General features: G+C 40.9%; 1 protein-coding gene across 2 annotated transcripts in view; it reads right to left on the bottom strand.

Annotated features, from left to right (window-relative positions):
* Positions 1-1,305, bottom strand: part of DMC1 (DNA meiotic recombinase 1) — a 34,411-nt gene extending 33,106 nt beyond the window's left edge. For both annotated transcript variants that reach the window (XM_063075999.1, XM_063076000.1), the window contains exons 1-2: positions 1,255-1,305; positions 619-663 (exon numbers count right to left, since the gene is read on the bottom strand). In XM_063075999.1, coding sequence (XP_062932069.1) covers positions 619-663; positions 1,255-1,305 — 96 coding nt within the window. The remainder of the gene's footprint in view (positions 1-618; positions 664-1,254) is intronic.
* Between the last annotated feature and the right edge of the window lie 11,139 nt (positions 1,306-12,444).

The following is a 12,444-nucleotide window of genomic DNA, read 5'->3' as shown; positions in this document are numbered from 1 at the left end:
TCAAAAGATAATGTCAGTGGAGTTTTACTATCAACTGAATGCTACTGAAATCCATTGAGTTTGGGTCTGGCTGGTCAGCTCAGTTGGCTAGAGCTTCGTGCTGATAACACCAAGGTCCAGGGTTTGATCTCTGTACTAGCCAGCCACCAAAAGCAAAGCAAAACAAACAAAACAAACAAACAAGAAATCCATCTACTTTATTACCCAAAGTCTGGATTTCTTCCAAAATCATTTACTCCAGTCACCTGACATATAGAACCAAATTTTCTGTTAATGAAGATAGTAGATGTAGACAGTAGATAGATAAGGAGATGGGGAATGGGTTCAGAGGAAGCTCTGGACACCTCCAATTGGATCAGTGGTTCTCAACCAAGGGCAATTTTGCCCCCTGTGTACGCTTGACAATATCTGGAGACATTTTTGGTTGTCAGTTGTCACATCTGGAGGGGTGCTACTGGCATGCAGTGAGTAAGTAGAGGCCAGGGATGTTGCTAAACACCCTACAACGCACAGGACAGCCCCACACAACAAAGAATTATCCAGCCCCAAATGTCAATAAGGCTGATGCTGAGAAACTCTGATTTGGACAATTTAACACAGCATTGAAAAACTACTTACAATTCCATGTTTTTGTAACAGATCAATGTCTTGAAACAAAGATTCCTGAAGGAGACAGAAAAGAAAAAAATGGAGTTGTGATTTTTCCTATCAAACTGTTTCACATCTTTTAAAGAGTTAATTCAATACTATGAATCACTCCAAAATGCCTCAAATTCCACTTCTTTGGACAGATTGAGGCAGGATCAGTAATATTTTTCAAACACATTTTTACGTACTTAGAAGAAGCACTAATAATGAAAGGGCAGGGAAGCCAATTACTTTTGTCATGTCCTCCTTAAAATTTTAATACCTCTACCCAAAGAAGTGGAACAACATTTGACTTATTTTAAATATGTTTTTTCCAACTTCTTCCCCTCCAGGCCTTGATCTCCTTCCTCTAGAACTAGGCTGCTATTTGGTACCAAGGTGCATAGGTACCAGAACGGCCATACCAGTTAAGTTATTAAAATACTTTCATACCAGTTGCTAAGTAGCTAATCTTAGCACCCCTCGCCAAACAAGATGTTACATATTTGTAACATATAACTGTCTTGTTTCTACTCTCAGTTTCTAAAACTAGTAGCTAACAGAGAAGGAACTTGATTTTTGTGGGATGACTAAATGTCTACTTATCTTTCAACATTCTAGTCATACCTCTTCATCTTGGAATCCTGGCTCTTCCAGCACAACTTGATCCTCCTTCATATTGAAAGGTAAGCAGCAGAACAATAATCAACTCTGGGAAAACAAAAAATATTATTAAAGAAGTAGTCAGAGATCATATAGTAAAAATTCTTTTGCCCAGAATCCTCATTGATTTCATTTCAAAGTCACCAAGGACCAGAAGGACAATAAGAGAAACATTTTGTTTGGAAAGACTGGGCTGGCCTATCTTTGTGCTGAGCATGTGGCATTATTTCTTTTATGGGTTGTGTGTATGTGAGGGATGGGGGGCTATGGTTTCTTTTCTCTTCAGCATTGCTCACTTTTTATCATCTTCTGATTTCCTATTGCACAATTAGTCATGATTGTATGATATCTTTATTACTGCCTTGAAATATTATTCAGAATTGCATATTGCTATTAATCTTTCATGTTTAACAATACTCTAAAAAACTTGACATTTATCATTTTTCCTTGTATCCTCCCTTGAACTTAGTCTATCCTAATAAATAGATTTTATTTTTCTCATATATGGAGAATGCCTTCCTGCTTGCTGATTATGAATGGGTGCGCTTGTAAAATACATCTTTTTGTTTCATAGAACATTAGCTATACTTTGTTTCACCATATTTACTAGTTTCATGATTTTTTTTTTTTAGGATTTAAAAATATAGTGGATACCCAACATTATAATATAATATTAGGGCTAATAAGCAGACACTTTGATTTAACATTGTAGAAGTTTCAAAATCTCAGGAAGCTGCAAGGCATCACTGTATTCATTACAATAAAACATGGTTCAAATAATCATTTTTCTTGGTCTGTTCCATTTCCTCATTTAATACCAAAGACAGAGGCTGGCGCTCAACAGAGAACAAACTACTACGGCAGAGGTATGGTCGGTACCATCTGTTATCTCCCAATAGCAACGTGTCAGAGGCAAACGAGGACACAGTTTGAATGGGCTCTCCTGGATGCTGTCCCTCAGATAGCTACCTATATGCATGATCACCCCAAATTCCACATCGCCTGTCCTTATCGAAGGAAAAAAAATTCTTCTCCCTGTGACAAAACGAAGATTGTTCCCCATCTTTCTCAAGTAGCGATTGATGGATTGAACAATTGAATCTAAACTAGGGCCACCAAGCACCTAGGTTTAAGGCGACCGCTGTTGCTCCTTACGGTGGGGGTTGCGTGGGCAGGTCGCCCTCGACGCCTCCCTCCCGACACCAGAATCCTTCGAAAGAAGGAGGCGAGGCCGAAAAGTTCCCTTCAGGACTTAAAATAAGGAGGCTGGAAATCGCTCGAGATCCCCGAGATTCCTTCCCGGCGGTGGGGACGGAACGCACAGTGTCACTAGCCCAGGGCCCAGCAGCGACCACCAACTGTTACCAAAATGGGCGAGAAAGCGGAGCGCTAGTTCTCGCAACCTCGAGTTTCCCCTCAGATTCTTCACACGTTTTCCCTTTTTGCCACTCACCCCCTTCGTACCCACAGTCTCCCCGAGACTTTCAAGGTGAATCTCTTTTGTCCCCCGCCCGCGCTTTCCCGTCCTCAGCTGACAGGATTCTAACTCGGAATCAGAACGCGGATACTGGCGAACCCCGCGTAGCCAACCACAGAGTTTGGCGCCAAAGGAGGAGCGAGCGCGCTCGGCGTGGGCGGGGCGAGGACCAAGAGGAGGGGCTGGACCCCGGGCGGGGCTCAGAGCGAGGAGGCGGGGCGAGGGGCGTAAAGCAAGCGGGGCCCACAGACCGCGACGCTCAGGGCGAGGGGGCGGGGCAAAGGCAGAGAGGCGGGGAGTGGAGGGCGCGCAGTGGGCGGACCCGGGGCATGGTAGGGCGGGGGCCGTGGCTGAGGGCGAGGGGGCGGGGCGAGGACTGATGGGGGCGGGGCGAGGACTGATGGGGGCGGGGCGAGGACTGAGGGCGATGGGGAGGGTCCAGGACCACTGAGGGAGATGCCGAAGTCGGGGAGGGGACTGTGAGGCGGCGGCACTGATGTGGCCGACCTTGAGACGGGGAGGGGTACTGAACGGAGGTGGGCGGGAGGTGACGTGCCGATGCTTAATCAAGACCCTCGGGTTAGGAAGTCGAATATGGCGGCGGGGGGGCGGGGCGGGTGTCTTTTTCCCCGCCCAAGGCTTTTGTTTTCACACCACGTATTTCACAGCTGTCTGTACAGTCTGTTCCTCCTACCCCAGTGTTCCGTTTCCCTCTCTTCTCTACGACTCATCGTTTGCCACTCTCTTGTCTGTGATTGAGACACTCAAAGCCCATTCAGGATGGAGAGTAATTTTTCTTCTTCTTGAGGTTTTAAATAGACCACAGAGGCCAAACATATTTTGGCTCAGCTTTTAAATAGACGTTTTAGGCCAGCCTTCATGCCAGCAGAGCCATCTCTAGCACGTCATCCTCCGCCCCTGAAATGGAGACTGACTGTTGAGAGTCATAAAACGTTTGAGAGAGCATCTGTTGAGGTGGAGGCTGTGATGTCTCTTGGATGAATATCTGTGCAAAAGTTCTTTGGGCTCAAGACCTCCTACAGAGCGACCCTTTTTCTTCTGTCTGAATCATTTTGCTGGAAAAAATAGCTAAAAATTCCCACAAAAGCCGTTGGCATTTTGTAGGACTTCCCCCCCCCCAGGTGGATTGCTTAAAGAGCCAACAAATAACTGCCACAGCGCTTCAAAATCTGTTATTTTCCAGAAATATAGCCTGTCTTTGTTAAATGGAAATTAATGCCCATTTTGGGGAGGAACTACATAATGATGATAGGCTTTCACTGAGGCCTCACCTGAAATAATCATAGTAACTTTTGAGCAACTTGTTCCATGAAGACATCAACAGTGTATAGAAGAGCTGCAAAGAGCACAGCAAGATGATTTAGGGGAACATAACATATGTAGTTTGGTGTAGTGACAGCTGGGAAAGAGGAATGTTCATAATATTTGAAGGTTGTGTGCAGTACACTTCAAGAAACTGAAATGAGCTTGGTAATGACAGATTCATGAAGTGGGTATCATATTGATGGTTATAAGCAACTTTTAAAGTGTTTTAAAACAACAACAACGACAAGGCCTGGAGTAGTTAAAAAGTGCACATGAAAAACTTTCCACTCAAGTCAGGCTCCCCCACTGTCCAAGAAAACCTAGTTTTTCATATACAAAAATTCTGAATATGATCAAGGTGACATTTCAAATCAGTGAGGAAATGATGAATTCGGTGAATGGTGTCGGACTAACTAGGTAGCCATCCAGAAGAAAAGTAAAATTGGAGCTTTGGAACCATACTTCATTCCTTATACCAAAATAAATTTCAGATGGATCGAAAAATTAAATCTGGACCATAAAATAATAAATGTACTAGAAGAAAACATGGAACAATTTTTTATTATTTTATAATAAGAAAATCTTTTTAAGTGTGACACAAAACTCAGAAGCTGTAAAAGATTGATAAATATGACTATATTGAAAAATATATATCCTACATGGCAAAATGCTATTTTCTTATCCAAGAAAAAAAGCATGGCATGCTCGAGCTTTTGTATTAATTAGTGACTGGAGAATACAGCTTGCCAAATTTTTCAAATCCTTCAGGGAGTCAACATCTGTCTATAAAAATTTTAAATTTTGTGTCATTTTTATGATATTCTAAGAAAAAAAAAAAGACAAAAAACAGGCAATAGAATTGTGATTAAGACCTGAATTTGAAACCATTACACTTTACTGCCCCTCTGTGGACAATCACCTTATAACCAAATAAGAGGCACGTGATTCCAGTGCGTGCAGCTGGGCTTCCTCAAACTGGTGCCTGTGGATATATGTTTTTGGAGTTTGAAGAGCTCAAATTTGAGAAATACTTTAGTAGAGAATTAAAGAATGAAGGCTCATTACAAAAAAATAATTTCAATGCGGTAGATCTTCTATTAACATATTTAATTCATTCAGAAAATATTTATTGATTTCCTACTATCAGTCAGGCACCTGTGCTAGGTGTTGGGTAGTAGAGAGTCAACACCAAAGGCACCAACCCTAGTGGGGCTATAGATAAATATACGGGCAATTACAGTAAGAGCTTGTGAAAATGTATAATCGTGGATCTGCCTATGTTTTAGCCTGTTTTGTGTTGCTATAACAGAAATACCTGAGACTGGGTAATTCATAAAGGAAAAGAGGTTTATTTGGCTTACAATTCTGGGACAGCTGCATCTGGCATGGGCCTCAGGTTGCTTCTACTCATGGTGGAAAAGCGGCAGACAGCCTGCAGGTACAAGCAGATCACATGGTGAGAGGAAGCAAGAGAGAGAGAGGGAGGGAGGGAGGGGAGGGGAGAGGAGGTGCCAGGGTCCTTTAAACAATCAGCTCTCCTGAGAACTAATGGAATGAGAACTCACTCACTATCCCTCCTCCCCCAGGGAGAGCATTAATCCATTCATGAGGGATCTGCCCCCATAACTCAGTCAGTTTCCAACACTGCCACATTGGAGATCAAATTTCGACGTGAGTTTTGTCAGCACCACGCTCAGCCAGTGAGCAACCGGCCATCCCTATATGGGATCCGAACCCATGGCCTTGGTGTTATCAGCACCACACTCTCCCGAGTGAGCCACGGGCCAGCCCTCGACATGAGTTTTGGAGGGGACAACACATCCAAACTCCATCACCCCTATTAAAAGATAATCAATCCTCCATGAGTATTTTCACTTTTTTACATAGTATGGGTGTAGTGGATTGAATTATGTCCCCCCAAAACTCCCTGAAGCTTGAATTGTGTTCCCCAAGTTTTATGTATTAGAAACAGCCCCCAGGAAGAGACTGCCTCTAGCAAATGGTGCTGGGAGAACTGGATATCCATATGCAGGAGAATGAAACTAGACCCATACCTTTCACCATGCACTAAACTCAACTCAAAATGGATTAAAGAATTAAATATACACCCAGAAACAATAAAACTTCTTAAAGAAAACATAGGAGAGACACTTTAGGAAATAGGACTGGACACAGACTTCATGAATACGACCCCAAAAGCACGGGCAACCAAAGGAAAAATAAACAAATGGGATTATATCAAACTAAAGAGCTTCTGCACAGCAAAAGAAACAATTAACAGAGTTAAAAGACAACCAACAGAGTGGGAAAAAATATTTGCAATATATACATCTGACAAAGGATTAATATCCAGAATATACAAGGAACTCAAACACCTTTACAAGAAAAAAACAAGCAACCCAATTAAAAAATGGGCAAAAGAGCTAAGTAGGCATTTCTCTAAGGAAGATATACAAATGGCCAACAGACATATGAAAAAATGCTCAACATCACTCAGCATCTGGGAAATGCAAATCAAAACTACAATGAGATACCATCTCACCCCAGTTAGGATGGCTAAAATCCAAAAGACTCTGAACAATAAATGCTGGTGAGGTTGCGGAGAAAAAGGAACTCTCATACATTGTTGGTGGGACTGCAAAATGGTGCAGCCTCTATGGAAAATGGTATGGAGGTTCCTTAAACAATTGCAGATAGATCTGCCATATGACCCAGCTATCCCACTGCTGGGAATATACCCAGAGGAATGGAAATCATCAAGTCGAAGGTATACCTGTTCCCCAGTGTTCATCACAGCACTCTTTACAATAGCCAAGAGCTGGAACCAGCGCAAATGTCCATCATCGTTTGAGTGGATATGGCAAATGTGGTATATATACACAATGGAATACTACTCAGCTATAAAAACGAATGAAATACTGCCATTTGCAACAACATGGATGGACCTTGAGAGAATTATACTCAGTGAAACAAGTCAGGCACAGAAAGAGAAATACCACATGTTCTCACTTATTGGCGGGAGCTAAAAATAAATAAATAAATTCACACACACACACACACACACACACACACAAAAAAAAAAACAGGGGGAGGGGGGAAGAAGACATAACAACTACAATTCCTTGAAGTTGATAGGATAAGCAAACAGAAAGGACATTGTTGGGTGGGAGGGGGGAGAGGGAGGAGGGACGGGGGTTTCGGTAATGAGCCACAATAATCAACCACATTGTACATCGACAAAATAAAATTAAGAAGAAAAAAAAAGAAAAACAGCTCCCATGATGACTGTTAAGAGGATGGGAAATCCTGTTACGGTAATTGAAAGGTGGAGCCTTGACGAGGTGATTGGATTGTAGGACCATGCAGTAGTGAATGGATTAAAAGTGGTGGTCAGGGGCATGGTTCTGAGGGCTTTAAAAGGAGAGGAGAGTCTCTCTCTCTTGCTCTCTCTGCTTCCACCATCTTGCAATGTGAGACCCCTGGGTCCCTGTCACCACCACCAGATGGACTTTGGACTTCCCATCCTCAGAACCTGTAAGCAATAAATTTCAATTTTTACAAATCACCCCATTCCATGTATTTTGTTATAGGCAACAAAAAGGGACTAATACAATGGGCTTTATTATTGAATAACAAATATGCTTTGGAATTTAGAGATAGTGAATTGCTCTGGAGAGAGATTTAGAAACACCTTCCCTGGAGCCATTTGCTCACATTCCAAATGTAATAAAAATTAGAAACACCTTTCCCCTCTCCTCCAGAAACATTTGCTTATATTTCAGGGTTGTAAAAACTTAAGGACTTTTCACTCCTCTCCCAGCAGAGGATTTGTTTACATTAAAGAGTAAAGTTCCGTCTCTCTCTTTAGAAGGAAAGGGGAGGCAGATATACCAGTACCAGCTGCCCTATCTCAACTCCAGTTCTTATATTTTGGGAGTTCTTTTCCTGTGGTACAAACCCTGCTGCAGGCACATATGAACAGTTGGCCCTAATTGTATCACCCTGTGAGGGCATGGGGCGTGGAGAACCAGTGCTAAGATGCTCTGTGAGTAATAACAGTCTCTTCTCTGAGCCAGTCAGAATACATAATATAGAATATATACAGTCAATTAGTCAACTGTGTATTTTAATTTGGAATCACATGACCAGGTTGTTAGATCCTTGAATTTGACAAATTCTCTTAACCAATCAATAACTATATATTAAAATATCTGTCTACATATTTAACAACCCCTGCCTCCCAATCAAGAATTAGCTTCTTCTAGTATGTTTTGGAAAACAGAAAAACTCATTTTACATTCTTCCCACAATGTTCTGGGAAGTAGCTTCTTAACACTGCCTACTGCCAGTTATGCCTCTGGGTCATTTCTCATCTCACTGCCACCTGACACTCCTAGATACAGTTCCCTCAAGAGGACATGCAGCTCTTTCTCCACAGACGTCATTGGAGAGATTGAGGCAGACCATGGTTCCTCCCCTTCGATTCTCCATATTATCACTCAAAGCTGAAAGAAACATCAGATTTTTCTGAAACATTGCAATGTATAAAGGAAAATATGAGTGTATGTTAGAACAGTTTTTAAAAAATTAACATTCAATTTATTAAAGTAATACTTTTTTTTTTTTACTGATGACTGGTAAGGGGATCTTAACCCTTGACTTGGTGTTATCAGCACCACGCTCTCCCAGGTGAGCCATGGGTCGGCCCTAAAGTAACACATTTTAAAATTTAGCTCTCCTTAAGCCTTTAATAAAATGCCCATTTATGACTAATTAAATTCTGTGCATTTAAATGGCTGTATTAACTTTAGTATATTTGAATTTCTTCTGTTGCTTGACCAGACCAGCCAAACTTTCAAAGTACTTAAACCACTCTATTGAAGTCTAACTAATTTAACTTACAAATATAGTGATCTTGAGTCCTCATAGATATTCTGTAATTTTGTTAAATTATCTTATACCTTTCAACTAAAAATACCTAATCTACCTTCAGTTAATCAACTAATATTTTAATTTGGAATCACAAGACCAATTCGTTAGATCCTTAATTTGACAATTTCTCTTAACCAATACATTAACTTTAAATATATATATATTTATATATATATATATATATATATTTTTTTTTTTTTTCTTAAAAGATGACTGGTAAGGGGATCTTAACCCTTGACTTGGTGTTGTCAGCACCATGCTCAGCCAGTGAGCAAACCGGCCATCCCTATATGGGATCCGAACCCGTGGCCTTGGTGTTATCAGCACCGCACTTTCCCGAGTGAGCCACGGGAGGCCCTAACTTTAAATATAAATATACACATATTATTCCTAACTGTCACGAATAATTTTATCATCTCTGTATTAAGTTCTGAACTTTCATTTTGCCTCCAAAGAATTGATTTACATTTTAAATTACTACCCCAAACAAGTTGGACCTACCATCCTAGGGGACTAGAGTGGTTGGGACGTGAAAACTTTGGCTGCATATGTTCAGGAGGACTTTTGTGAGTCCAGTAGAATTTTAAATTGTTCACCAAATGCAAATTTTCCCACAGCCCAAGGGGAAATCTTTTAAAGAAGTTAAATTCTTCATAGGAGTGTCTCTTATAGAGACATTCTAGCTCCTAACTTGGTTTTCCTGCTCTCATGACATTTTGGGAAAAATGTTTTCTTCTAACTTCTGCCGTGTGAATCTCTACTGACTTTGGGGGACTTAGCCACATGCTTAAAAAGAGGTTGGTATAATCACAGGATACATTCTTCTTCACTACACAGTGTGTTCAGTAATTTTATTTAAAATAATATTCTATTTATAATTAATCAGCAAATATTTATTGAGTGCCTAGTTTGTGCCAGTTACTATTCTGAGTGCTGAGTAGCCCCCAGGAACCTTCAAGAGGACACTCACTGATGACTGGTGATAGCCTAAGGGCCTAGAATAGTCTGGGAGAGGTAGAAGCTGGGGTTTGTTTCTCTCTGTGGTCCAGGAAATTTAGGGCTAACAAGCTTTGCTCCACTCTGAGATTTTCCCACCAATGTGAAATGTTATTCCAAGTTTCCAGTAAGAAAGTGTTGGACCACCCCCCAGATACCCCTAAAAGACAAACATTACTTCTCAGACAGTATGGTCTGAACCCATAGAAGAAAAATGTTTTTCTCACCTCACTATCACATGGCCGTCTCTCATGTAATGAAGTCAGTGCTTCACAATATTACAAAGAGCCGTATTCCATTTCTTTATCTCCATTTCAAAATCGTGCTTGCTCTTTTAAGAATAAGGCTCTTGTAGCCTATTGCTGAGTCCTATAGCTTTTAGTGGCTGCTCTCCTAGCTACATAAAGAAGGTTTAAAATGACTGCAAATTCTTAACCTCATTCTCCTCCAGTTACAAGAATAAATACAGGGTGCTATGGGAACACGTGGAAGGTGCACCTTATCCAGTTTGGGGGTGAGGGGGGACATAGCATTTAGGCTGAGACCCATGGGTGTTTGGTTAGTCAGGTGGTAAGAGGGAATGGAACAAGTACTAATTTAGCAGAGTGGGCTTAGCTGGAACTTAGTATGTATTTGTAGAATGAATGACTGACTAGTAAAACATCTCTTACAGTTTAAACTTTCTCTCCAATCTTCTTTTTATTTTCCTCAGTATTCTAGTTTCATCAATCTTGTAATGCCCTTTTTTCTTATTACACTTCTAGTTTATATCAAATGTTATACTTATTGCCTCAGGCAGGGGGGATATTCCAAAAGACACTAATCATTCTACAATGTGTGCATTTGTATTAACTTAATGGGGTTTCCTATGGATTTTCAGGAAACAAACAAACAAAAAAATTCACCAGAACAGTAGAAAAAGAATAAAAACAAACAAAAACAGTTTTGTTATATATATTTATGTACATATATTTAATATATATTCAATTCCTACTTTTGCACTTGTCTAATACACATTTTTCCATGTCTTCTTAAGCATAATTTTAAATGGCTGCATAAAATTACATAGGATGTCTGTATTGTTAACTTAACAATTTCCCTATTATCTGGCATTACATATTGATGTAAGCATCTTTTTGTATGGCTTACTTCCTATTTAGGATTACTTTTCTTAGAGTAGATTTCCAGAAGTGTAATAATTGACTCAAAGGGTGTGGACACTTTTAGGGCTCTTGATAAATGTTTAAGGCTCATGGAAATATTTGGTTGTACCCATTCCCATTCACCAGCAAAGGAGGCGTTGGTTATTTCACAGCTCTCACTAAGCTTACAATCCAGCAGGGAAGGCAGACTTTATATGAAGAATTATACAAAGAACAATATAAATAGAATTATGGAAAATGCATTGAAGGAAAAATGGTGTGTACTGTGCTAAGCACACAGATAGAAAAGTGACTAAGGCAAGTCTGTGCCGTGGAAAGCCACAGTCTTTGGGAGAGGCAGACCCATAAACAAACAGGTCATTCTAACCTAAGTGTTATGATTGACTGTGAAATTCACTTCAGTCGTAGTCTGCCTTTGTTTTTCACCATCTCTTATTTTCTTGTACCTTTTTGATTTCATAAATATAATATTTTGTTTAACCATGATCCAAGTCACCATGGCTAGGTGGTTAGATGTCCTGTTTTTGCTCACATAATACCAATTTCTGTCTACCTACTTAAAAGTTGTTCTACAAAAAATTCATACTCTGTGCAAGTTCTACATAAATCTATCCAGAATCTGGATAAATGAAATGTCAGAGCAAAAACATGACTTATAGAAACAGAAAATGAATAAAACAGCAGAGTTACAATAGCACCTGGTGTAGGATTCTGGTCAAGATGGCAGAATAGATGGTCCCCAGCATCACTGTCTCCCACAAATCAACCAATTTACAACTATTAAAAAGCAACAACAGGGCTGGCCTGTGGCTCACTTGGGAGAGTATGATAGCACCAAGGCCATGGGTTCGGATCCCATATAGGGATGGTCGGTTGGCTCACTGGTGTTGCTGACAACACTCAGTCAAGGGTTAAGATCCGCTTACCAGTCATCTTTAAAACAAAAAAAAAGCAACAACATCCAAGCTGGAGCCACTAGAGCTCAGGGGAAGAGGAGGAGAGACCTACAGAGGGCATGAAGGCAGGAGAAACCACGATGAGAGAAAAAGAACTGCTCTGACTGTTTCAAGTCCCGGCCGCTTCCAGGCTGGAGCTGCTGAGCACACGGAGCAGGAACCGGCAAAAGCTGCAGCTGTGTCCTTCAGATGAAGTTGCTCGGAGGCTACAGGGTAGAAGAGGGCCTTGGTGGCCCCCAGGCCAGTAAGACCACTAATAGGGTTCCTGTGGACCCACATAAGAGTAAGGAGCCACAACAACTGA

This window comes from Cynocephalus volans, chromosome 12, assembly GCF_027409185.1.
Source record: "Cynocephalus volans isolate mCynVol1 chromosome 12, mCynVol1.pri, whole genome shotgun sequence".
Taxonomy (NCBI): domain Eukaryota; kingdom Metazoa; phylum Chordata; class Mammalia; order Dermoptera; family Cynocephalidae; genus Cynocephalus; species Cynocephalus volans.
The sequence above is the reverse complement of the archived record's forward strand: the minus strand, read 5'-3'. Positions and strand labels throughout refer to the sequence as shown.